This window comes from Pocillopora damicornis, chromosome 8 (assembly GCF_964200805.1).
Source record: "Pocillopora damicornis chromosome 8, jaPocDami1.2, whole genome shotgun sequence".
NCBI lineage: Eukaryota > Metazoa > Cnidaria > Anthozoa > Scleractinia > Pocilloporidae > Pocillopora > Pocillopora damicornis.
Window position 1 is genome coordinate 19,301,638 of NC_142677.1, and position 26,992 is coordinate 19,328,629.

At 40.0% G+C, this 26,992-nt stretch overlaps 2 protein-coding genes across 7 annotated transcripts; one reads left to right on the top strand and one right to left on the bottom strand.

Annotated features, from left to right (window-relative positions):
• The first annotated feature begins 2,640 nt into the window (after positions 1-2,640).
• Positions 2,641-8,861, top strand: LOC149041734 (uncharacterized). 2 transcript variants are annotated; one of them, XM_089180969.1, is made up of 2 exons: positions 2,641-2,809; positions 8,056-8,861. In XM_089180969.1, exon 2 carries the CDS (start codon positions 8,063-8,065, stop codon positions 8,741-8,743), a length of 681 nt encoding a protein of 226 aa, XP_089037095.1. In that variant the 5' UTR covers positions 2,641-2,809; positions 8,056-8,062; the 3' UTR covers positions 8,744-8,861. The 2 variants fall into 2 exon arrangements, with proteins under 2 accessions (XP_089037095.1, XP_089037096.1); XM_089180970.1 differs by having other exon boundaries at positions 2,645-2,809; positions 8,059-8,861.
• A 1,362-nt stretch (positions 8,862-10,223) lies between these two features.
• Positions 10,224-22,936, bottom strand: LOC113671856 (cartilage intermediate layer protein 2). Of its 5 annotated transcripts, none has more exons than XM_027188115.2 (14): positions 22,700-22,936; positions 20,760-20,811; positions 19,845-19,885; positions 19,174-19,240; positions 18,367-18,417; positions 17,453-17,611; positions 17,070-17,249; positions 15,903-16,022; positions 14,965-15,075; positions 14,649-14,756; positions 14,298-14,403; positions 13,920-14,074; positions 11,404-13,429; positions 10,224-10,378 (listed from the first exon to the last, which is right to left on the bottom strand). In XM_027188115.2, the coding sequence occupies exons 2-14, from the start codon at positions 20,809-20,811 to the stop codon at positions 10,342-10,344; spliced, it is 3,213 nt and encodes a 1,070-aa protein (XP_027043916.2). In that variant the 5' UTR covers positions 22,700-22,936; the 3' UTR covers positions 10,224-10,341. The 5 variants fall into 5 exon arrangements, with proteins under 5 accessions (XP_027043916.2, XP_089037091.1, XP_089037092.1 ...); XM_089180965.1 differs by having other exon boundaries at positions 10,224-10,382; XM_089180966.1 differs by lacking the exon at positions 17,453-17,611 and having other exon boundaries at positions 22,700-22,860.
• Between the last annotated feature and the right edge of the window lie 4,056 nt (positions 22,937-26,992).

Consider the following 26,992-nt stretch of genomic DNA (forward strand, 5'->3'; position numbering starts at 1 on the left):
AAGTCAGGAACCAAACGAATAGTATCGATTATAAAAGGCAAGTTTCAAGGACTGTTGGAATATACAATAAAAGTTTTCGAACTTCAGGAGGGGTAAGTGTCTTTTGTACCATCGTTCTTCAAAAGAAATCGCCTGTGATGAAATTCCCAGCGAACAAGAAAAAAGCATCCCTCTTGAAGGATCCGGGGGGAGACCAAACTTTGTCGATCTGGACATTCCTGCAAATACCTTCCTTACAGCTTATGGAAGATTATATGCTGGTGAGATCACTGCAAGCATCGGGGTGGTTGATCTTAGAAGCGAGGCAGACGTGACAGCAGCCTCTGGGGATTTTTCGGCGATAGACGACAATGGAGAAGTAGTAGCGCTCGTATCTGTTGGAACGCTGAGGCAAGTTTTATAGAAAATAGTGGTGATCAGCTCAGTCTGGGTAAAAAAATCTTGGCCTGCATCGACACTGACCAGTTAGACATATCCAATGGCGTCACAATTTATCAATGGTCCCTGAGAAAGGGAACTGGTCGCTGGGTTACGTTCGGAAAATTACGCCCCGAGCAAGGCGGCAGTTCTAGACCTAAGAGCGAGATAAGAGGCAAGGAAGTTCTTTGTGAGCGAAATTACATCAAATGTTCCATTGGACAACATCAACTGGGATTATGGTATTGTTGTCAGTTATGTGCGAATCACGGCGCCCTCAGGCACATTTGTGGCTCGCATTGGTCTGAGCGATAATGGGCTACAATATACCTCTTATCGCCAGGACAGCGCAGTTTCGATTGACAGATTGATGACATCATTTTTACCATTATTTCAACATGGGTAGAATGATCTAATCACTCAGTACCAATCAGCGTAAGAGACAATGAACAGAGACACAACATTATTGTTCTGATTATCATTATTATCTGTTAGCTTGATGTTAATTTTTCTTGAGAATTCGTAAGACTCCCGGCTGAATTAATTCAGTAGATTGTTATTTACCTCTTAAAATCAAAATTAAAATTAGCCGAATTTGATAAGATTTTCATAATTACGTTATCAGACACATCCATTTGGCTTTTCTTAACAAGATCAGAGGCTTTAACGATTGATAGAGAGGTCAGCTACCAATCGCTCTGACGAAGGGCTAACGCTCGAAACGTCAGCTTTTTTACCCTTTACGGTGGCTAATTTACGTTTTCAACCCAGTTGTTAACACTAAATTACCTGCTATACTCTCCCACCGACGCAGCACCACAGTTTCTTTAGAAACTTACCCCCTTTATATATTATTATTCATTTAAAAGTGGTTTTTTTGGTCTTGATTGATTTTCAATTGTACGTCTTACCGATACTTCACAAACTAGCAAGCCAAGGTCACATTTATTTTACCACACTCAAACACAAACGAAGGTTAGCCTCCCCTATTTCAAGGAGAATTTGGAACAAAAGAGCAAAATATTTAACTTATGATTTAAAAATGAATCGTCTGTTAAATCATGGTCAAATTATTTCAAGTAAACTCTGAAAAATTAAGAGCTTAAGCTTCGACAAAATGGGCCACTTTAGATTAAATTGCAAGTAAAATTATTATGACGCGAATGATCCATGTCGATCAAACACATGTTATTAAAGAAGCCGCTTGTAGCGTGTAAACGAAGAATTTGATGTATCTGAAACCAACTTGGCTCGAAACCTGTAATCAAAACCCGGCTGCAACAGCTCACGTTAGTGGTCTGAGTCACTAAAATACGTTTAAAACGGGAGATTCATCAAGTTTGGTCGATTTCCAGAAGAACGACTAAACAAAGGAACATTGTGGTTAAAAGTTTCTGCCGGTACTAAACGGAATTAGTTACCCCGCTCACTTGGCCACTGTCGTATCCGGCTTTTTCCTGATCACGCTCTCAATATTTTTTATGCGGAAAGAAAGACTGCAAATTAACTTCCAGACAGGGAAGGATCATAGCTATGTTATAGAACCTTTATTGATAAGGGAGATCAGGCAGATTTTGCTGTGACACAACCAAAATCCTCCGACCCTTGCGGGCGATAAATAATGACCGTTCCCTAACAAGGCTTGTCAAGACTCACCGCCGACAATGATCGGCGAACTGACTTTGCTTAAAAACCTCAGAGGCCGTAGATTTTGTATGAGACCAAAGAACTTAAATGTTCCAAAACAAATTTGAAGCGTTGTGTCACGGGTTAGCTTTTCATTTGGTGTTTTCGTTCAAATGCTATCATTAGCATAATTGTTTTCGTGCTTCTTGACAAGTTATGACGGTAATTAGGTACACAAATCAGTTAAATAAAAACAAAGCCTTGAAGAACACGTATGGCAGTAAACAATCGAAACGTCTACAGCTTGACTCTAACCGATTACCAGCAACATCGAGTCAAATGATGAGACAAACACTTTACTTCCACTATTTTTACAGCTACGATGACTACAGTATTATGTACAGAGGCGTATTAAATCACAATGATATGATATCGCCGAATTTCTTCCGTTTCCTAATGTCGCTAACCTCCCAGCTTCGGGCACGATAAAATTCGATAAACGCGTAAGAGCCAAGCAGGAAGAGATCAAAAGTCTGTAATGAAATGCAACAAATAAATCACATGGAAGTTGTGTTCAGGAGGAAACATGTTGACGTTATGCATACTTTGAATAAATTTGCGTTTTCAGCTCTACAGATTACGAATAAAAAACCCAAGGGTGTCATTGCTATCAAAGCTGTTTTCCCGCAACTATCTCCGCATAACAGAGCTGAAGAGAAAAGAAACAATTACAAAAGCTGAGAGGGAACATAATTTCTGCAAAAAGGTTATGTTAAATTTCATTTCTCTTTTACTGTAGAACATGTGATGTGATACCACGGTCGCAGATTTTCGGCTGTTTACAATCTTTCGACTTGAACATTCTTGATAGCTTCATAGATGATAATATAAATTGAGGACCATTTACTATTCTTCTATATATCAGTTTGAAAGCTTTCGGATGACTGATGGGATGATTAACAAAGTAATCGCCTCAAGGGTTGTTAAAGTTGTTAAAGCGAACAAACCTTTGAAAACAATCCTGAGACAACTGCTTTTGATGTGTTGTCCTAAGATGAATATCAAAAGTAACTTTGGCGTTAGACCAAAAAAAACTTCACACCGCTGTCGAAATGTAATTGCGGAAACCCTATCAGTAAGCGCTGGGTCAAGGTTTAGTTCTTGATGTCGTGTTCAAAAGCCAACAGCATGATTGTTTTCGTCCTTCTTGTCGGATTGTTATCTCGATGTATTTATTTAGTAAAAAATGCGATAAAGTGAATGTTTAATTAATAATAACTACTAATTTGTCCAAATTCATAAAATAATATAAAAACGATGATGGAATTATTCTATATGTACCTTTGTATAGTGCGTGACGTTTCCTAAGCGAGCATGTAGATATTTATTAACAAATTTTGAAGTAGATGGCAGCATTTCAAACAGGAACAAGACTTCGGTGAAAGTGTTCTAACTGCCTTGGTATCACGATTGCGTATGATATTGGACAAAACTATTGCCAACTTAACTTTTCTTAAGCAAGTGCAAAATTAATCACCAACAAATTTAGGAGAACACGGCTGCCTTCCTAACAGGAGAAGAACTTACGAGGATCAGATTCTCATTTTTCCTAAGGTAAACATCCTCTACTGAATTATCCTGCGGACATTCGAGTATATTGCGTTATGTTTCTAGGTTGGTGAGAAATTATTTACCAAAACCATTTGGATGATACGGCAACTTTCAAACAAGGAAAAAAAGTTCTAAAGTGTTCCAGCTGCCTTGATCTCACACTGCTGAGATGTCAGGGAATCTTTCACAAACTGTATCTCTGAGAACAAGAGCCATTAACAAGTCCTACAATGCTTGACACGTAACGAAAATCTATACACAAAGTGTCAAAAAGAAGTAGTCTAATTTTAGTGCTTTGTAAATGTTTTTAATCTAATATATAAGGTTCACATAGCAACCAGGTGGACAATCAGACATGGTTTGATGCTACTCTGGTTTACAGGTTTAATGAATGTAACCGAAGAAGTTACAATTCACAGACCCAACGTTTCGATACTCCTGTCTAGTGCGCGCCTTCATCAGGGGTGATCTAAACGCTGCAACAAGAGGTCCTTTTATACGCTCACTAACTAGCTGCCTTTTTTCTAACGAGGTGTAAATAGGCTTCAGGAAGTTAGCCGCAATCGTCACGATTTAAAGGAGCGTGATGATCGAGCCTACTATCAACAGGTTTTTGGTGCAGCTATGGGTTCACCCGACTCTGCTGTCATTGCCCACATGGTTATGGAAGACGTGGAACAAAGGGCCTTAGCCACTTCACTGGTTAAACCGTTTTTCTGGAAACGATATGTCGATGATGTTATTTTTGCGGTATTCGGAAATGAAGCGGAACACTTCTTATCGTATTTGAATTCAGTGAAGCCGTCTATCCAATTCACCCTTGAGCGTGAAAAGGATAGACATTTTCCCTTTCTTGATTTAAATTGTGTCCAGAGGGGTTCAGGGGAATTTAGAGACAAGTGTCTATCGTAAACCTACCCACACCGACAAATACATCGCTTTCGATTCTCACCACCCGATTTGCCATAAAAAGTCTGTAGCCAAAACTTTACTCAGGAGGGCTGACTGTCTACCATCTTTACTCGATTCTAAGGCTGAGGAGAGGAAATATGTTTCTGATGTCCTAAAGGCGAATGGCTATACAAAACATTTCTCCGTAACTGCCAAAAACCAGTTACAGCTTGTAGCACTTCTGATGAAAGGGAACCAGCGAATGGTTTTGCTGTTATTCCTATATTCCTAACATTCCGGTTGTTATGGAACCCAATAAGAGAATTTTGGATAGCCACAACGTTGAAGTTGCTCAAAAACCTTTTAAGACTTTAGGGCATATTTTTGCCAAACTTAAGGATCCTGCCACGAAAGAACAACGAACCGACGCCATTTATTCTATTCCTTGCAATGACTGTGACAACGAATACATCGGACATACGAAACGCCAGTTTGGTACACGTTTGAAAGAGCATCAAAAAGCGGTTTTCTTTTGCAAAAAAGAAAATTCAGCTTTATCGGAGCGCACATGCCTAACTAACCATACAATTGGGTGGGAAAAGTCTAAAATTATCACCACCAATCGGCGTTACAATCAGTGCCTTTGTTTGGAAGCTTGGCATATCAACTCCACCCACGCTCCTTTAAATCGTGATGACGCCTAAAAAGGGCAGCCAGTTAGTGATCGTAGAAAAGGACCTCTTGTTGCAGCGTTTAGATCACTTGGAAAAAGCAGAATTGTAATAATATCCTAAATTGATACCCAGCATGTTTAACCTGTGGACCGGAGAAAAATGAAACATGCCAAAATCGTATAATACTTCGCAACTTCTCCATTGTGAATAAAGGGGTAAGTTTCTAAAGAAACTGTGGTGCTGCGTCGGTGGGAGAGTATAGCAGGTAATTTAGTGTTAACAACTGGGTTGAAAACGTAAATTAGCCACCGTAAAGAGTAAAAAAGCTGACGTTTCGAGCGTTAGCCCTTCGTCAGAGCGATTAGAGGAATTGTGGGTTGTGTGTGGATTTATATGTAGAAAGTGGAGCTACGCCATTGGTGGGAATATGGTGACGAGAAAACAGGAATAAATTAGTTGAATGAAAAGCGCTCTTTGATTCCGTGGGGATTAAGGGTGCCGATTTGAAATATAAATTTTTGTTCTAGTGTTTTATGGCTTTCCGAACTGCCTAGATGTAAGGAAAGGCCGCAAACTGCCATATGCTGTTTAGAATGATAAGGAAGATTAAAGTGTCTAGCGACTGGCTTGGATGCGTCCTTGTCATTTATTTCCACATCGCGAAGGTGTTCTCGGAATCGGTCACCCAGTCGTCTTCCTGTCTCGCCGATGTATAACTTATTGCAATAAGTGCAAGTTATGCAGTAAATAACATTGGCAGAGGTACACGTGAAGTGATCAATGATCTTAATGGATCTTTTGGGTCCCGATATTTTCTCTACGTTATGAATGAAAGGACAAGTTTTGCATCGTGAGCGAGCGCATTTAAAAGTTCCAGATTGGTCATTGGTTTGAAATGAACTCCTGACTAAAAAGTTGCCTATGTTTTTGTCACGTTTGAATGAAATAAGTGGGGGTCGTCTTGCCGCGCGTTTGATTGAAAACAAGAATAACTCAAAATAGATGTTCTCTCAAAAACTAGAGATAATTTCCTCGATCAGTACATCTTGTGTCATCAACATAGTTGCAAGAATTCTGTGCTTTTGTAAAACAGGAATCCTCTTCTTGGGTAGACTTGTTGGTTCCAGAAAGTGAGCGCCTCATTAGAAAACAGTTGTGCGCCAGCGCCTGCTCTCTGCGAAAATTTGGAGAAGCTGTTGACAGCTCCTTCCTTTTAACAAAGATTGTCAAAATCCGCTGTTAAACTCTGATAGTTTTTAATGAGAGAGACTTACTTTTAAGCAGGATCTCCTTTTTTTTTTGCAAAAGATAAAGAAAAAAAACTCGCACCTTCTTCATTGTGAGACTTGTGAGTGAAAAAATATCACACCCTCATCTTGCCACGCGTTTGATTGAAAACGAAAATAACTCAAATAAATGCTCTCGCAAAACTTAGAAATCATTGCTTTGATCAGTATATCTTGTATCATCAGCATAGTTACACGAATTCGGCGCTTTTGCAAAGAAGGATCCTCGTGTAAGGTAAACATGTTGGTTCTAAAAATGACGAGAGCTTCATTTAAAAACAGCTGTGCGCCAGAAACAAGGTCTTTAATCGCCTCGAGGCTCTCCACAAGAAACCGTTACTTTCGATTGTATTTAACACCAGTAGTAAGACCAAAAAATATATTTGTACGTTGACTTTTTACCAGGCGACTTGACTAACATATAGAGAGAGATGGTTTAAATGAGTCACTGCAATGCGGATAAATTTAATTATTTTTTAAATTTGCGAACCTTTGGCTCGATGCACTAAACGAGGGTCAAGTCTACCCTTGGGTACACCGATGGAGATTGATTTTACTAGTGCATATTTACACTACCCACTCCCCCAGTACAACAAAATTGTCACTCCGATAATTTTCTTGATCAGTTACGAGCTTTTCCGCTTCCCCTCGGCCAAATTCCCTCAGGACTATCAATTACTCAGGACTTTTGTTTGATGCTTAATGGAAAAGTTGACCCGGCACAATGGACCTTTTCTTGATACGACGATTACTTCAAATGAAGATATTTGTGGCCAAGAAAACTATGAAGAGCAGTTACAAGTCTTTTCGATAGTTCACTTCTCTTGTCTCATCCTTGTCTTTAAGTGATTGAAAATGCAACTCCAAGTAATCAAAAAAAAAAAAAAATTAGTCCTTAAAATATCTGCTCCAGAGCCCCGGAAGAAGTTGCTCAAAATTTTCAATTCCTGAGAATAGTTCCCTTTGGCATAAAATTGGAACAAATAGACCGCCAGTTCTACATTTGTTGTTGAAAAGTTGATGGAAATGGCGTACGGTTTAATTAGTTTTGAATCTGTCTAAAGGGAATTTTTCCATGTCTGTTACAGTCCAGGTTTTTTAAGTCAATTATTTACTCGCTTTTTACCAAAACGCACGCTGTTTGGAGATGATAATATAGAAACAAACCCAAACTTTGACTTTGATATCTCACTCGTGCCCTTTCTAATCAGTTGTAACACCCCTTGTCACGAGCGCATCTATTTCTAAACCAAAGTTCTTCTTACTCGGGTTTAGGACCTTACTATGCTAAACACCTCTTTAAAGAAACTTGGTTTCTTTTCCTTACCCCTCCCTTCTTATATTTGGTTCCTTCCCCTTACCCCTCACTCCTTAATTCCTCTCGCCTCTTCAATTTCCTGTTACCTCAAATTCACAGCTGGTGTCAGAGGAGTTAGAGAGCACATCAGTGATTTACCACTTTCTACTCACATGCCGCAAAAAGTGGAAAGCGGCATGCACTCAATAAAACTTTTCCATTAAGGCTAACTTTCACTTTACAATTTGATTAGCAGCAACATGTGGATGATAACCTTGTCGATGGTGGCGCTGTTGGCTCATGTCACGCAAGGTGTAACCAGGTACGATACTGGCAAGGGCTTCGTTTACAAGCTATCGGTGGTGCAGGATGTCACGCTTGAAAGTCCATACAGAAACTACAACTATTTGCCGCACCTTCACGTTTCCCGGCATCCTGATTATCCTAACAAGCGATCGCTTGTAAAGTTTGAAAACCTACCCAGGTACTGCCCAGCTGACGAGGTCGTTTCTGCGAAGATGTACCTGTACTATGTCTACGCACACAAAGCCAGCTGGCATCCCATCACCAGAACCCCTTTTGTTCCACGTTATATTCAGGTTCATTTGGTGAAAAAATCCTGGAACGAGCATCAAGCTACCAGCTCCAAGCGTTCATCATATACCTATTGGTCGACACGATACCTTGGTTTGGATAACAATGACGCAGAGGCGAACCCTCAGGATGAAAACCCCGTCGTTATCTTTCCATATCGCCCTCGAGGCTTCGTGGAGTTCGACGTCACTAAAGCAATCAGAGCGTGGCAGAAAGGAGTACCCAACTACGGCCTTGTGATCCGTGCAATTAACGAGTTAGAGAGCGGAAGAGGAATTCGATTTGCAAGCAACGCAGATCGCGATCGTTCAAGACATGCGTACGTTCTTGTTCTTTGCAAACACTAAAGAAAACATGTCATTCTTGCCCTCCCTATTATCAAGAGTAGAGTTTAATGGTATCGTATCACAGATGGGGATTGTTTTATCTGCATTCTGAGGATGACAATAAAATATCTTAAAAGGTTTTATTTTCTCTCTTTTATACACATGTAGCTGTAGTAAAAAAATTGATAAATTTATGAACTGATGAATTACTATACAGTAATCCATCATGCCCAAAACTTTATTCATTTAGAAAGACATATACTGTTAATAACAACATGATTAAGTCATCTTATCATATCGCTGGCAGCGCCTGTAGGCAATATGAAGCGAATCCTGTGTTCTGAAAGGCCACCCTTTGATCCCGCGCAAGAAAAAAAGAAGTGTGTAGAGCGGACTTGCAAAGTTCGTAAATTTTTGGACAATTTTGGTGATGAAGTCGCAAAAAACGGCAGAAGACAGTGAAAACGAAGAAAATGCAAAAATAATACTATCGCTGGTTTGTTGTGCTGCAAATACATTTGGCTTTCTTTCCCGGCTCTCTTATTAAGCAAGTCACTGAGTTGTTAGTTTTTAATGTAACCAAATCTCTGCTTTATAAAAGATTCTTTATTGACCGAGCTTGTTTAGTCAAGATGGCTGGAAGTTACTTGTGCTTGTTTTATGGTATGGTCATAAGTTTGGAACAGGCATCGACTAAATATTCCTTTGGAGCGTGATCTTGTGACGACAGCTTTGTTTAGTTGCTTTATATTAAGGGCGCGCGCTAGTTTTTCCGAAATTTTGGGTGCTACCAACAAGGATGCACGTTAGAATACAAACGAATCAACTGAAACTTACACTTACCCAGTCGCACACAAGTTGATTCCTGCTTTAAAAGTGCGCCGGATATTTTAAGGAGGTCTAACCCAAACCGCGGTTTTACGCAGGCAGTGAGTTTAGCCCCTAGTTATTCTCTATAAGAGGGTTGATTTAATGAAATAAATGTCTTTCCTCTGTTAGGTTTGGCCCTCTTAATAATATTCACAAAAATAACCGTTCAGATAAAAGGTTCCACTAAATTGAAGAAAGTTTAGAACGCGGTTTTGTTAAACAACCGCTGAACTTTGTTTCGATAACAGGCTCCGTTGGTTTCTCAGTAACTTCTTCTGGGTAAAAATGGAATTGTATAAAATGGTCGTATTTGGTCCAAAAAGCCCAGAGGGAGGAGAAAGGATTGATTTCGGTGTGGGTACACTCGATATAGCTTCATACTCATGACACACTTGGGGTGATTTAAGCCAAATTTCAAGCTTTGTCACTTTCATAATTCTTCTTTTGCTTGTACACTCTGCCTCGATATCAGGGTTAAATGTGGACCAAACCACGGGACAAAGGCACTTTCGTTGTGTGGTTTTAAAGTTTGGCAAGTATACTACGTAACTAAATAAAAGGGAAAAAAAACGGTTCAGCAGCACCACTGCTTTGCAAAGGGACTGGATACAAATAAAATATCACGCCTTCGTTTTTTCAATACCATCATTTGAGCGATTTATTACATTAAAATCTCGTCTACTAAATATTAAATCACGCGTCAATCATCTTATTTTTCATTTCTCAGCTTAATGGTTCACCGTCCATTCCTATGCATCCCATCTGGTTACTATTTCAAGCTGATGCCTAACTGAAACAGAATAAAAAAATAAAGAAACATTAGGCACGAAATGTCACTATGAATCCCATAGCCATTTGAGTTAAGGACCGTAAGATTGAACAATATCTCATATTGCATCTATGAAAATTTTCAGAAACAGAGAGGAAACTATTTGATAAAGATTATAACTTAAGCATTTACTCTCGTGAAAAAGGTTTAGAAAGCTTTTTGTCCATTGCCAATGCAACCCTTGAAGGTTTCGCTCTAAACCAAAGGAAAAGTTTTGCTCCATCGCATCGCTAGCAAAAATCTTATCGACTTAAACGCTCGAGGTGCCAACCTACATCATTGCTCTAAATATAAAACCTTGCCTGTCTCGCTAAAGCTTTAACCCTTTCCACCCTAACATCAGTATCCATATTCTCTATACTCCTATCTCTACATTTTCTTTGGTACTGACAAGGAGAATTTGTTTAACAATCAAAACTTCTTAGGTCTGTGATCATTTCCTTTATTCTTATGATGTTACTGAGTGATTCAGCACTACTACTGTAAGGAGAAATTACATGCTGGTCACTCTCAGGGTTTAAAGGGTTAAATAAGCAATAAACACGACTTCTTTGAGATATTTGACTCTCCCTAGGCGTCCAGCCCGTGCATGACAGGACGGAAAACGCGTGGACTGTAAGTACCTCCCGTTGTCCCATACAAAGCCTTAGAAAACTTTTCTAAGGCTTTGTATGGAACAACGGGAGGTACTTACAGTGCATGCATTATCCGTCCTGTCATGGAGTCATTAATAAGGGCTGTGTTGTCGGTTTGGCATTCAGAAGAGTAACGTCAAACGTTTGTTCTGGGAGACTTTATACCATTGTTACATAATTAAGAAAAATCAAAATTTCAAGTGCTCTCTAAGTCGAGGAAACAATTTTTCTTTTCATACAAAGGTATCTTAACAAAACTTATGGAGACACTGCATCTGTTGCGAACGTTTTTTATTTGTAATGCTTGAATACAAGCAAATGTTGAAGATACTTTAAAGTCTACTTACCGGCATCTAATGGTGACTGTAGGGTTCAGATTTGTAGTAGTTGGTCGGCCTGAGTTGTACTGCTGGTTCCCTGTAAGACACCTGTTCTTGGCCACACCTGTATCTCCAGAGTAGAGCCCAGCGTCACCTCCCACCAAATGTGGAACACAAAAGTTGCGCTCTTGACTTGAGGAACTGGCTGGCGGCACAGTACATCGATTTTGCGCACCATTCAAAACATTGTTGAGCCCCTGAACTGTGCACGATCCTGTCAGCGTGAGGAATTGTAAGTGGGTCTGGTACTGTCCTGATGAGCCCTCATTACATCGGTATTCCAAGCACACCACACCCTCTCCACCAACCGTGGCACTCTTCTCCGCAGTGTAACCGTATTCCACGTCAGATTGACCAGGAGCTTTTCCAACGCTTCCCACATATATGACTGAGTCGGGCTTTGTCCCTACAACAAGTGCTTTGACAAAACAAATCTCGTCAGGTCTCACCTGCCACAACCGAGGATCGCTGGGATCATCAATTCTAATACTTTCCCAGTGGAACGATTGCCCTGCATTGGCATCTCGGAATTCCAAAGCAATATCATTTGCTCTTCTTTGTGAACATCTGCCATCCTCGCCTCTGAGGTAAATGGGACCTCGATCATCTACTTTAGTGGAAGTGAACCGGAAGGACTGGATTTTGAAAACATTACCCACAGAAGACCCGTCAATGATCTCAGGGTTTACCAATAGAGGAAAGCCAGTAGGCTGTCGTGGAATGAGAGGCGCTCCATCGCGTTCAGCTTGAAGAATGGCTCGCTTGTCTCGTAAGCTTAGAATGCACAGGGTTCCACTAGCAGGGACTGTATCTTGGCGATAAGAGGTGTACTGTAACCCATTGTCGCTCAGACCGATGCGAGACACAACTGTGCCTGAGGGAGCCGTGATTCGGACATAACTGACAACAGTAACGTAATCCCAGTTGATGTTGTCTAAAGGAACATTTGGTGTAATTTCACTCACAAAGAACTTCCTTGCTCGTTCGCGTCTCTTTGGTCTAGAGCTGCCGCCTTGCTCAGGGCGTAATACTCCGAACTTAACCCAGCGACCAGTTTCCTTGCTCAGGTACCATTGATAAACTGTGACACCGTTGGGTATGTCTAACAGGTCAGCGTCGATGCGGACTGAGATGTTTTTACCAAGACTGAGCTGATTACCATTACTGTCTGTAAAAACTTGCCTCAGCATTCCAACAGATCCGAGTGCCACCTCCTCTCCATTGTCGTTAATCGCTGAAAAATCCCCAGGCGCTGCTGTCATGTCTGCCTGGCTTCTAGGATCAATCACCCCAATGTTTGCTGTGATCTCACCAGTATATACTCTTCCATCAGCTGTGAGGAAGGCATTTGCAGGGATGTCCAGATCGACAAAATTTGGTCTCCCCCCGGACCCTCCAAGGGGAACACTTTTTTTATTGTTTGCTGGGAATTTGATCACCGGCGGTTTCTTTTGAAGAACAATGGTATAAAAAGACACTTGCCCCTCATGAAGTTCGAAAACTTTCGTCGTATCTTCCAGCAGTCCTTGAAAATTGTCTTTTACCGTTAATACTATTCGCTTGGTTCCTGACTTGACCAGAATTTTAAAATTTCCTCGCCTATCCGTATAGTATCGGCTACCAACGTCATTGCTCACAGTCATCTCGCCACGCCACAGGGGATTTCCCATCGGATCGACCACTTTACCTCGAACAACAATTTTTGAGACAGCACAGTCTGCACATGCGCATTTAGAGACTTTCTGAATGTTGAACTTTATACCGCTTTTGCAACTCACGCGGCTGTCAGACATAGAAGCTGGGCTACAGCATTGTCGAGTGGAGTCGTGTCCTCCACAGCTTCCAGCATGCCGTTGGTTACGCTTTACGCATGCTTCGTTAGAACAAGTACCAACATTGACGCTGTTACTCCCACTGCTATCTTCTGTGCATCCTTCAGGCAATGACACAACTTTTGGCCGTGGGATGGGGTTGCATGAGTCTTCGCGATTACCTGAAATTGCATTTTTTAGTAAAAATGTAATTTAGTAATTTTAAAGGCAAGAAATATAATATTATCACATGTTTTGATTAGAAAGAGTTAGAAGTGTTGAAAAACCAACTCATATTTATCTTGGGCTAACCGCATAACAATCAAGCGCTTTGTAGTGTAAATTAAGTCTGGAAGATTATGCTTCGGAGAAGCCCAAGTAAAGCTCTAACTGAGTTCCATACATGTATAGCTATAGCAATAGGCGTGGATAGGCATAGGTTGTTTCAAACGTACAGTGCATTATTTATACATATCAGACCTTGTTCAATACAAAGCATTACCGTATACCACACAGGTGAAATGGGGTCCGAAATGTGCTTTTTGTGGGGGCCGATTGGCTAGCCCGAAGTGATTAGCAAGTGAATATCAACCGCTATTGACCATACTAGTAAAATAATTGTCAAATATGCGAACCACTTTAATGATTTCTTAATAGGATATCATATCTTACCAGGCACAACTGTCAGCGTTGCTTCGTTGGATACTGTTGCCCCAAACTTGTTTTTTGCACGACATTGATATGAACCAGAATCACGTGAAGACAATCTAGACAGACGTAGGTTTCTATTTCGTAACTGGTGCAGTAAGGGTGCACCGTTGTGAAACCTACCGAACGAGAAAGATGAGTAAAATAATTTTATCAATATCTTTTTTACCTTTGTCTATGGTAACTAGATTTGTCATCACGTGTAGAAAAAGGTGGATAAGAAAAATACAGATTGCAAACGCTGATCTTGGAATATTCGTGGAAAATGTCTCAGTGGAAAATGTCTCAGTGGATATCCAGACTGTGACACATAGAGCTCTTTAAAACGTGCTTTGGACCTACCATTCATACACAGGAGTAGGTTTCCCTGTCGCCTGGCAACAAAGTGTTATGCCATCACCCTCCATTCGAATGGAGTCTTGTGGATCTTTTGTAACGACTGGGATCTCTGTAAATAATCAACGATAAAAGATTACCAAACACATAAGAGAAGGGGACAATGGAAGGTTCTTAGCAGTTTGGATCGATTGACGGAAAGTGGGAAGAAATTACCCGAGAACCAAGATCATATATTTTGAGAAAGACAATATATTGAGAGAGGCATTTATGAAGGAACAGTCTTCGACCTTTATGCATTACCGTAATTCAAAGATTTTACATTCGTACACGTTTGGGTGGACTCTCAATACCCACCGCCTTCGCAAAGATTCCCAGTAATTCCAGCTGGACACTTGCAGAATGATCTCCTTTCTACACTGAGGCATGTCCCTCCATTCCTGCATGGCCGAGCGTTGCAATTTACTGCAAACATATACAATAATCATTGGAATTGATCTCGGATATTTAATTATTTTGATAAACGCAAGCTACAATTATCGTCATTGAGATTAGTTTCAGATAAAATAGGATAAATTGTGATTTTTTCGAAATTCGATATAGAGCGGTTGTCTCATCAAACAAAATAAACGACGTAGAAATGGGCACATAGGCCTATCCTACGGTAACCAACCTTTCTCGCAACTTCTTCCAGTGAACTGAGGTTTACAGAAACAAAAGTGCATCTTGTTTCCAAGGGAGTAACATGTTCCTCCATTCTGGCAAGGTTTCTGCGCACATGCACCTAGAAAGGAGGAAATACTAGAATTGACAAACTGATGGGACGTTCTCTCTCAGAAATATAAATACATACAGGCACTATTTCGTTTGAGGAAGTTCTGCTCTGATGGATGCATATCTTCACCTTGGACTACTTTATTTTCTCCAGCCATAGCTTATAGCGCATAAGGCCTCTGTGTTTTCAAAGTCGTCCTCGAGGTTACCAATGATTTGGTCCGCCTCTGATCAACCTCTTGCTTTGACTTTGGTACGCATACCTTTTCTGCTTAAGCAATGCACAACGGTGAAGATCTCAAGTGAGCGAGATTTCCGTAAGGGTAGAGTTGATTGACACGTCGCTCAAGAAAGAAACTTAGAGAAAAAGAGGCTGATCTTCGTCAGATTTCTAAGTGTCAGCCAATCTGGCAAGAACAGACCTGCCAGGGATAGAATTCCCGGTCAGAACACACAAGCTTTATCAGCTTAACTCTCAAGTATGTATTACGGATGCAAGATGAAGAAATAAATAAGGGTGCATCCCTCCATCCTTCACATTTCCAGCAGAAGGTACCCCAAAAGTCGTCAGGAGATACTTCTTCACAACTACCACGCGTATACCTCGATTAAGGAATAGGGCCTGGATATGAACCTGTTTTTTGAATTGGATGCATCGTCACTAACCGTTCAGGATCTCTAAAAACTTTTATTCTAAGTGTTTTTTTTTGTTGACGTAACTCTATTCGTTAAGTAAATTTATTTCGTTGGGTAAGTTTATGGTAACTAGGGAGGAAAAGTATGTTGGAATTCTCGGAAATTTTGGGGTCATGCCAGTGATGCCAAGTCAATGCATACCATTCAGGATCTCGCAACGTCTTCCAGTATATTGAGATCTGCAGCCACAGCTAAACGTGGATCCTTGACTCGAACATGACCCTCCATTTTGGCAAGGGTTTGGGATGCATGGATCTACGACTGAAGTAAAAAATACTTAAGCGCTTAGCTTCTAATGTAATGTTATATAACCACTCCTCACGATTTCAATACATCATCAGACAAACAGGAAATGAGAACCAAAAAACATATTTGCCGAATGGTTTCATTTTGATGTACCAGTTAATTCTCTTAAGGTGGCTCCATAGGGTTTTAGCTCTACGTTGGCGCGCGCCAGCGTAATGTTTTTCCAGAAAATTTTTATGTTTTTTCTTTAGAAGGTCACTAAAAGCCATCAAAGGCAATGAACAAAGTTCGGACTATCTTTTCGTGTAGCAAATATCGATATGATTTTCGTTGTCAAACTAAGGCTCCATAATGGGAGGCGCTCCCCAGCGATAATTTGGCTTTGCCCTTGATTTTCTTCGATTTGCTCTGATGAAATCTCCCAAAATTTTCACAATTTGTGAAAGTTTCCCTGCCGATCATTTAAAAGCCATTTTGCTATTTGCAATTTTGTTATCTTCCTCAATCTGAAATTTGGTCTTATAAATTTTTGTAATCAACATGCGCTAGGAAGGGCAAAAATATGTTAAACGGTCCAGCAAATCTTAGTAAAATCCACGGAAGGAAACGCGATAAATCTTACTCGACAGATCCCTATCTACCTTGTCGTCAAATATTAAGTGATGGAATAGAACTTCACCAAGATCGGTATCTGAGCATGCGTAAACTTTCGACTCTGTCGACTTTTGGCAACCTTCCTTACGGTGTTTTCTTTTCGGTTGACCTCTTTTTCAGGTGTAGAGGGCCTATGAATTTTATGGGTGCAGTTGTTCTGGAAACCCTAGATTCCATCTCATAAAAAGAGTACTGTGTCAAACTGTACTCAAACACAGCTTTTCAGATAACGATCGTATCGAGCCGCCATGTTTGTTTTGCATGTTGACACTTTTAAAGCTCGTGCTATGTTCGTGCAATCAAAAAAACCCTTTGAGCAAAGTTATAGCAACGAGAGAGGAGAAGTTGGTTAGAGATCTCGAAAGTTGTGGGGTCAGGCTAGTGATGCGAAGTTATATTAGTACATACCCTGTTCGCAGCGCATACCAGTATACTTGGGTGGACACTCACAGTACCAGGAGGGGATAAAATCTTCAGGGATCGCACGTTTCTTGTCACTTTTATTCGGGAAGGAGGAAGGACTCCTTCGATACAGGGCTTGACACGTTCCTCCATTCAAACAATGATTGAATTTGCACACAGAAAGATCTAAGAAGTACACAAAAGAATAGAATGTAAAGCACATTTAGGGAAGTTGATTACACGAAATCATTTTCCTCCAAAAAATTACTGCGGCATTAGTTGCAGATGACAATTAGACTACAAGGCCACCTAGAGGTAACAAGACTCAGACGTCTACGTGCAAATCAAACGACATAACTGGTGGTCAGTAAGGAAAATGAAATACATACTTTGTTCGCAGTTTTTACCAGTAAACTCCGGTGGACATTTACAATGGTACTTGTTAAACCAAAGCCCATCTGGCACCTTCATTGTGAGACGTCGATGTCGGCGTAGGAAGGTACATATTCCCCCATTCCGACAAGGATTGGGATGACAGGAATGCGGACCTGGCGAGGCATTAGGCTTCATCGGATCACAATACAAGTGGTTCATTGCCCTCCCCCCCCCCCCTCTCCCCCTCTCCCACCTCCTCCCGAGCGCGGGCGCAATTCAGTTTCAAGGGCAAAACAAACCCTTATCATGTGCTCGCTTTATAAGTGTTTTCGGGCATGCCCTATTTCATTTTTACCAGCACTCTCCTCTTAGGTAACACCAAAGCGCTCTCCCATCTTTAAATACATCTCAAACAAATCTTCTCATTCTATCAGAAAAATGGTATAAAAACCGAGGGATATCGCTTAGGAATTTTTCAGGCGTATTGCATATGAGGGGAAATATTTGATGGATTATATGAAAAGCCAGAACTGAGAAATTCACTTATTAAGAAAGCACTGATGTAGTACCTAGATCTTACCGTGTAACTGTAACCTAAATGGCCGTGAAAGGTCTAGGTACGACGAGACTAGGAAAGTACCTATATTTGAGTTCAGCCCATCATTTAGGAACAGTGGTACATTTTATGATCAGAGTAAATAGAGAACTGTTTTTCATGAATTGTTGAGCATGATATACAAGAACTTAGACCTTTAAGAGGTAGTTTTAAACAGAACTCCTCCGTGTGCTTCGTAACTTAGTGGAAAACATACGCACTACACGTGTTTATACTTGTTTTATGATTGCTAGTAGGTTTTTATGCAAGATATAGATAGAAAAACCTGTCATCAGGATAAAATTCAGCTCGTAAACCTGTCTTGTTACTAACCTACAGGTATTGTGTCTATGCATTCCGGTGCACAATGGGGCTTGGAACTGCCTAATGATACAATCGATATTGGAGACAATGAGTGCAGGAATATCGAATGGTAATAGATAAATTCGGCCCTGGACGAGCCCATTTAACTATCAACATCAGTTCTCGGTAGACATTTGAATATATACATCGTTTGACTCGGCCTGGTGAATGAAAACCGCGTTAAGGGGCTTTACCAGAAAATTGAAGCATAGCCAACTGACTAATATTATATATTTCCTAAAGCTATCGAGCATTGAGTGCGAAAAATATCAAAGTGGTGCCGTTGTCGTTGCTATTATCATCTTCAGGTGCACATTCTAAAACGGTCACTGGAGTCGCGTCTATTTATTTTGGTCAGGCGTATGGTTTTCTGCGATAATGGTTGCATTGATTTATACCTAAGGAACATAGGTATGCTCCAGGCTTCGCTCGATGAATCTGGGTTTTAGAGCATTATAATTTACACGGCTAAATGTTCTTTGTGAACCATTTCGCTGTAATTTTTCTACAATAATAGAGAGCACTCTACACTAAGAACAGTTCCTCCTTTTCGGCGAAGTCTTTCGCGTGAGTTAAAAAAATCAATAAAGAAAATTATGTCAACTTTTCGTGCGCCCACACCCAGAGTTTCGCGCAACGAACTTCGCCGAAAGTTAAAGGAGGATTTCTCGTAGCCTAAGAGTGCTCCTAAAGAGGAATGTTGTCTGTGACTGTGGTTGATCTTCTGACAACCTGAGCAAAAGTTATCATCAGATAACAAGTGATGTCATTTCTTACCTACGCCGAGACGTAGTTGTTGACTGTTTCCTTGATCAAATCCGCCTCCTTCAATTGCATCTTGGTCCTGAAAAACCAATGTTACTCAAGCTCGTCTGTGGATATCATAGTGACTATTCGATTTCGAGTATCCTACGCTCTTCATAGAGATTTGGAGCCTTGGAGAGAATACTTGGCGCAAATATAGTTAAGTGTACGAGTTTATACATATACAGGTGAATGTGTCTACATTTGTACTAATGAAAACGACTTTTTAAAAACTCATTAGCTATTTCAGCTATAACCACTCATATCAAAACTCTGGCGATTGAACCCCTTTCACTACCAAGTTCTCGTTAGCAATTCTCTTCACTGTCTTCCATACAATTCTTACGATGTTGCTTCGAAGAATTTGGTATTGGATCAACTAACTCAAATTTTCTTTATTCTTACCACTTGTCTACTTGATATTATATCAAAGGAGAAATTGTCTCGGTAACTCATCGTGGGAGTTTAAGGGTTAACAGGTATCACTTTTACTACGAGAACTTCGTAATTCGTTTTGAAAATTTTTTCGGCAATTATAGCTGCATAGAATAAAAGCGTTGATTTATCTGGCTGAAGCAAACGGCTGTTCTTCGTCTGTTCTTTTAATTTTCTGCTAAATTTTTTTTCAATGATGTACACCTTACCAGAGCTATCCTGGCTTCGACAGCATATCTCGCCCATGGAACTGAAACCAAACAATTAACATTGGGTCTATGCTGTTAACATTTTCGCCGATGTCGGCTTCTTTGCAACTAGAGACCCGTCATCATTTATCGCCTTAGAAGGAGAGGAGAGGGGAGGGGGTCGGGGGTCGGGGGTCGAGGGTCGGGGGTCGGGGGTCGGGGGATTGGAGGATTTTGGTTAGGTGACAATTAAAATTACCTGATCCCACTTGATGATTCCTCCTCATTGGCAGTTAATTGGCAGTAAATTTTGTATAACTCCCCCTCCCACTTATACTTTATTGGTGACCCCCCCCCCCTCCCGAAAAAAATCTCCCTATCCCCGCCCGGTGAGACAAAGTGCCTGGTCCCTTTTTAATTTTTAATGTATAGGCAAAAGGAAAGATAGAGCTTAAGACTAAACGTCAAGTTTAGATTTTTCGGCTTCCTCTCGATCTAGTCACTGCAATTTTCAGTTGCGCGTCGAAGGTAATCCAGCAGTGAATTTGCTTTACAATTTGTTTCCTTCGCTCTTTGACTGGTCTCAAATGAAGACTTTCACCACCTGTTCAACCAATCATGTGCTAAAGCAAAACAAATGGCGAATTCCACTTCTGATTTGCTGTTTGAATCAAAGTAATTTGGTTTTAAGACATTCATCCGTAAGCCCGGCGCTGAAAATTAAAATTTGCACTAATACCCTCTGCTTTGAGGGAAAGAAGGTTTCTACGTTAAGTCACATTTTGTACGCCGAGTCGCGGCGACCGGCGAAAATCGCAGTCACCGCACCGGACACACTCGGCGATTTTCGCCTGAATTAAAAAAAGAATTAAAGATTCCCTTTAAAAGTGCAAGTTTTATAGTGGTAATAAAGTTAAGGGAAAGTATCATACTCACAGCCAAAGCAGAGAAACAGAACCAAAAACAATGACGTGGGGTTTGCCGTCATCTGTTGAAAAAAAAACAGAAGCTGAGGAACCTACCTACTTTAACGATGCAATAATCAAGTTGACAAAGACAATTAGGAAGAAGGAGATGAAAAATAGACTTTTCTCTAAAATAGAGACCGCAATTTAACATTTATATCTTGGAAAGATGGAAAAATAGCACGATTCATGGGCAAAATATCATGAACCGCTAGTGTTTTCCTGCTATAAGTGAGAGCGCTGAGAGTTCATTTCCTGTACAAGCAATATCTCTAGACATTTGTAAGAGAAGGGCACAGACCGATACATAACCCCCCCCCCCACCCCCCATTTTTGCCACTCCCCACTCAGTGGACGATCTTATCTTTCTCAGCGACGATCTTATTTTATTCAGACGGTACTATCTTTTGAGACCGTCGTTTTGACCTGCCTTCTTACAGCCAATTCCTTTTCGATGAATGAAGACTCGACGAATAAGAAAGAGGCTTTTCACATTTTTATTCGTGATCCGTGAGATCTTTAGAAAACTTTACTCGCAAAGTGAATTTTGCGCCAATTATTTCGGGGTCCTATTGGAACGAGAATTTGGGGCTTTAAGGTCGTTATTATCGAAAATAAAATTAGTCAAACCTAAATCAGGAATCAGGAGGGTAACGCACTCCCTTCTGAAAATGTCACTGCATTGACTAATGCTTTCACAGTCGCGATTTTCACCAGAAAAGAACATAAGCCAGTTGAGAGAATCAAACTGCCTTGCTAGACTTGTAATAACGTAATCCAACAGCTTGCAAAACGCGAATGATTCTATGAAAATAAGCGCTCAGACTGAGCACTTAAGATTCCTCTTTTAAGAGGCTTTTTTTTCTTTTAATTCCGTGATTCCTGAAATCCTAGGAAGGTAGTTTTTCCCATAAAACGAGGTCACGACCTCCTGCTCGTGTATGATCCACTCTGCAAAATAAGCTGATATGGCTTCGTTTAAAATGTGAAATTCAGTTATTATTGTTGAAGAAACGTCTTCATTTGCGTGGGATCAACGTCTTCATCGATTAAGTACAAATGTATCCACCAATGAATTTGAGGGGTTATACTTCAGATTTGTATCTCTTTATCACATACAAGAAGTACAAAGACAATTTCTGCCCAACCATGTGAACTAAATCACTGAATCAAAAGTTATCCTGTGACACAGTGCTTAAGTTTCTGATATCAAATTTCGACAGGAACAACTGGTGCCAATATTGATAATCATTCAGGCACAAAAAACTAGAGTTATTGTCTGAAAGGTTGTTAAGCAAAGTCGGATTTACCAATCTTTGTCGCGCCAAGCCTTAACAAGCCTAGTTTAGTTTTAGTATCTCGGCAGATTTTCTTTTCTTAGAGGGACATGAAGATAATGTAACTACAAATAAAGTTTTCTCGGTGATCGAGGAGCGAAGACGAACAATACCGGGAATTCCACTATTCAACTCCCTTAAGTGAACATATGCGGACAAATATGAGTGAATTTAATGCCTCTGGTATAGTCATGTCTACAAACACATGGAATGAAAGGTCCTTAACTTACGCAATTTCTTTTTAGGACTGCAGTATTTTGTTTCGCTTTATTCGTTTTTCAAGCCAAAAGTTACAGTGGCGTTGCGGCCACAAATAATTTATGGAAAGCTCTCAGTCAACCGTTCGTCTACTATTAGTTCCAGCTGGCTCGGCCAAAGAACCAAGCTGTGCCAGAGAGAAGAAGATAAGGGCGCATCCGAGGCAAGGGTTCAGTTTAGTGATTTAACAATAAGATTAAAAGATGGTCGTCATTTTTGATCGATGCGGGTAATGAATCAAAAGCCACCCTTTTGTGGTTGTAGTTAAACAACTGCATGTAACCTGCAAATTAGAACCAAATTATCTTAGACCTACCCTCAAAAAGGTTTCCCTCTCCGGCTTTTGTTTTTTTAAGTTGCCTTTCAACAACACCTTTGTGCAAAGCAAGTGATCTTGACTTTCGAACGTGTAGTAATTTAAATTAGCCTAAAGGTCTTGAACTCTTAGCGACAAAGTCTGTCATTTTCAGGATATTGTTCACTGGATAATAATAACCTTACAATAAGATTATCACCCACACAAGAGAGAAATTCTAACGCACACGCGCACGTGCTCGTCAAGTGTAATTAACAGTGTCCCATAGGATATCTTTGGATGGGAACAAAAACATCCTTAAAGAAACAGCATGTGTGAAAAAGGTCCTCTTTGGAGACCCTGTTGCATAGAATAACTAAAGACAGACTGTGTTTTTCCTGTATACAAAAAAATGAGGGTATAATGATCCCTAGATAAATTTAATCCTGTTTGTTCAGGACCGTTTTAAAAGGCGCGGAGTTAATGAAACTAATTCCCTACAAGCAAACAGGAACTTGTCATGATAACGCTAAAACGGAACAGAATTCACCAATTGTGACTAAAATTTTGGTATAAAGCCAAAATAAGCGACAAAGACTAGTAATGTGCCGTAGCATCCGGCCTTCTAGCCAAGTTGGGCTCAGTAAAACTCTTAATGGAAAGGATAGAATTCACAGAAACTGCTCAAAAAAACAGTACTGCGTTCATGAGATCCCTTACCGTAGGAAGAATACTTTCTGTCAAAACCTGTTTAGGACGTTTCAGCTTAATAAACGTGAACCGTTGGAGTAAATTTGCCTTTGAAAGATTTAGTTGCAAGGACTAATGTCTAAATTGACTGAATTTCATCTCCTTAAGTAGCACCGCGACAATTTTTTATTGTGCATTCTTAATTAATCGTTATCGTGTCTGGAACAATCTGAAAGGAAAAAAAACAGAAGATAATTCAAGGTCATCATTTAGTGAAAGACGGTGATTTTTCAAAGGGAGGTATTAGTATCACCCACACGGACACGTGCCGTTGATACTTAAACCCTAATAATAATAAAAAATCGTTTTGTAACATCCAGCACTATCCCATTTTCTTTGTCATAATAAAAAAGAGTAAAACCTCACGCTTTTTCTCTCTCTTTCAAGTTTACCAGGATGTCATTTGTTTTTGCCAAAATATATGGTCCACCGGCGGCCCTGTTTACAGTGCCTTGAAACCTTAACTTACGAACGTGAACTTATTCAATAAAACTTGAGGGTCTCGAACTTTCGCTTTCGGCTTAAGGAAGCACGTTGATTAGGTGCCGGTTGGCGCTAAAAAATAAAAAAAAAACTAAATCCAGCGTTCGTTGGTTGTATTTTTGAGCAGGCACTTAGACAGGTTTATGAGGGGGATGGGGTAGGGGGTGGGTTGTCTGAGACTTCATTCCGTATCAAGTGTTTTAAAATGAAAACACTTCATTAGTTAGGCTTCATTTCAAACTGTTGAAAGTAAACGATTCAGGACGCGAAAATTGCAGTTACTTTGCTTTTACCTTTTATTTAATAACTTGCTTTCTTTTGAATCGCCTGTATCTAGTAAACGGATTTTAATGGCCAGTAGGGGGTAGAGGTTTGTATGCACCCGTCGCACCCCCCTCCCTAAGAGCCCGCTAACCCTAACCCAAAAATGTTAGGACGTGATCGGAAAAAGCACAGAAAATTCATCCTGTTTGTTCACGAAAGTGGCTAAAGGCTCGGGGTTTTCGAGGCTAATTCCCTTTGAGCACGCAGGAACTTGTGACGATAGTGTTCTTTGCTTTGTGGTCTTTCTAAAAAGGGATCCAGAGGGCTTGACCAAAAGAGATTAATTTCCGGTTTCATATTAATTATGTGACTCCCTTCAGTCATTTTAACTTATCTCTAAATCATTTCAGCCCATAGCTATCTAAGCAAGCAGTTTCAATATGTCGCGTTTTTATCGGCACAATGTTTCATCGGTGGATCATAATAGCAAGTTCAAAAGTTTTCCCTCCCGCTCTCAAATGAATTCATTTTTCTGTTCTCTTTGCCATTTGATCGATTGTAACGTAAGTGTGTGGCGCACTTTACGGATTATCTTTTTATGGATTGTTACGTTATTATCTTGCGCACTGCAAAGATTTTCTTTTTTATCGATTATTACGTTAGTATCTGGCACACTATAAGGATTCTGCTTTGATGTTTTTATTACGTTAGTATTTCGTGCACTGTAAGCATTCTCCTTTTATGAATAGTTAGTATCTTGCACAATGTTGGCTTTCTTTTTTGATCGAATGATACTTTTCTATCTTACGCACCATTTAAGGTTAAAAATTTTAATTTTAGTCAAGAAGTTGAAGAAACTGAAGCCTAGCAACCAAGAGATGATGAGAATGAACTATGAGAAATCTGAGAAATTTTGTGACAATAGTTTGTAATTTTGACCTTAATCACGCGTCACATATAAAGCCTTTGCCTCTCTGGGTGAAATAGTTCAGGACTACATAAATTATTAATTAGGTAATGAAATATGATAAATGGTAATCTTGGAACGTGTGACAGATTTCACAACTATGCCCACCAATTTCAACCTCTACCATTGAACCCGTACAACTCGCTAAATTAAGAATAATGAATTTAGAGTTAAACTTAAGTATATTACCATAGAATTGGTAAACCGAAACGATCGCAGTTTGGAACACTGAAACTGAAAATAATGGTTTTGTAAAACCGTAGAGAAAGTCTTAAATGTTTGTGTACGAAAATGAACACGAACCATAACCCTTACCCCTCCAGCCCTCCTTACTACTCCTCCCTCCCCCCCCCCCCCCCATCCCTTTTAAGGGGTAGTCCGGTAGGCAACTACAAGCAGTTTTTACATGTTAATGAATAATAGACTTGTTGTGATTAGTTTGTGCAGGATAAAACTTTGATTGTTTCTAAAATTAATTATTCATTCATGTTTGTCTCACACCTTGGATCAATGTGAGATGTGGTTGAAGGAGTTCCAGCGTTTTGCTTTTCAAGCAGAAAATTGACGTATTCTGCTGTTTTCTGCGCTTGTACCTACTTCTAAGAATATTTTTAAGACGACTATTTCCTTCTCCCAAGTTCGGCAGCCCAAATATGGAGATATTTGATTGTGTGCTTTTGCAGAATACCAGTAACGGTTACACGTGGTGAGAGAGAAATTCGTTTTCAGAGTTCTCTTCTGCGAAGGTCTAGTCTCGAAACGTGTCTCTAATGAATTGTTTGCAGAATTTTCATAGGTTATTTACTTTAGCTGTTGCCGTACTTCAAGTACTGCGACTTTCCTTATAACTTTATCTCAGATGTTAATTCTATCAAATCTATTGAAACAACAGAAAACTTCTTCATTAAAATTTTATCCCGTCTTAAATTGTGTTTTTCCTCTCGTTTACAGTTTAGCGACATATGTACCCTGCGTCTTTGCGCTCTGGGCTGATGATGGAAGAACAGGATTCAAATGGACTACGAACCTGTTGGTGAGAGTTAAAGTCAAAATTGGATTTCAATTTACACTCCATTGCGAGACCATTTACAACCGAAAGGGGTAAGTAGTAAACGATTGGACTTAATGGCTTTGTGGGTACACATGTACTTAGTAACCACAACAATTGCATAATCAGTCGCAGTAGATGATAGGAGCCACTTGCACTTTTCTTAAAGAAAATAATCATCATAAACAAAGATTTGCCACGAATAATGAATAGTCAAAGGTACACTGAATATGTAAATTGAAAGCCATTTAGCCTCATCGTTCATGAATCATGCTTTTTAGCTGTCCACGTTTTCGCGATCAAGTATATATGTTGAAGCGAAACGAGTGATGGACGAATGGAGTGAGTAATCTACAATGAAAACATTGAAACTACGTCACGTACTTGTGAAAAGCGAGAACATGAGCGAGCCCTTGCTCCCACCATATAAACTGCTTTCCTTGAGCAAAAAATTTGGGAAAAAAAAGGGAGTTGGGTTATAAAATTAACAGACCAATGTATAAAATCTACCAATTAATGCCTTCGTGAGAGACAAAGTAAAACAGTCAATCACTCTGCATCTCTTCTAAAAGTCCTTTCCTCAGAGGCTATTCCGGCTAGTCACTTAATCAATTAATTCATTTGATTTGCAGAAGGAACTGAAGACTGTGGTTGAAAAAGAGGATTGGAAAGCTAGAATGAGGAATGCACGGTGTGATGTAAAAGAACGAAGATAAACGTAAGTTCGTTAATGTTTTGTTTTACTGGTAGTTCAAAGAGTTTCATGACAAACATAAAACAGCACCAAAATATTCATTGTATG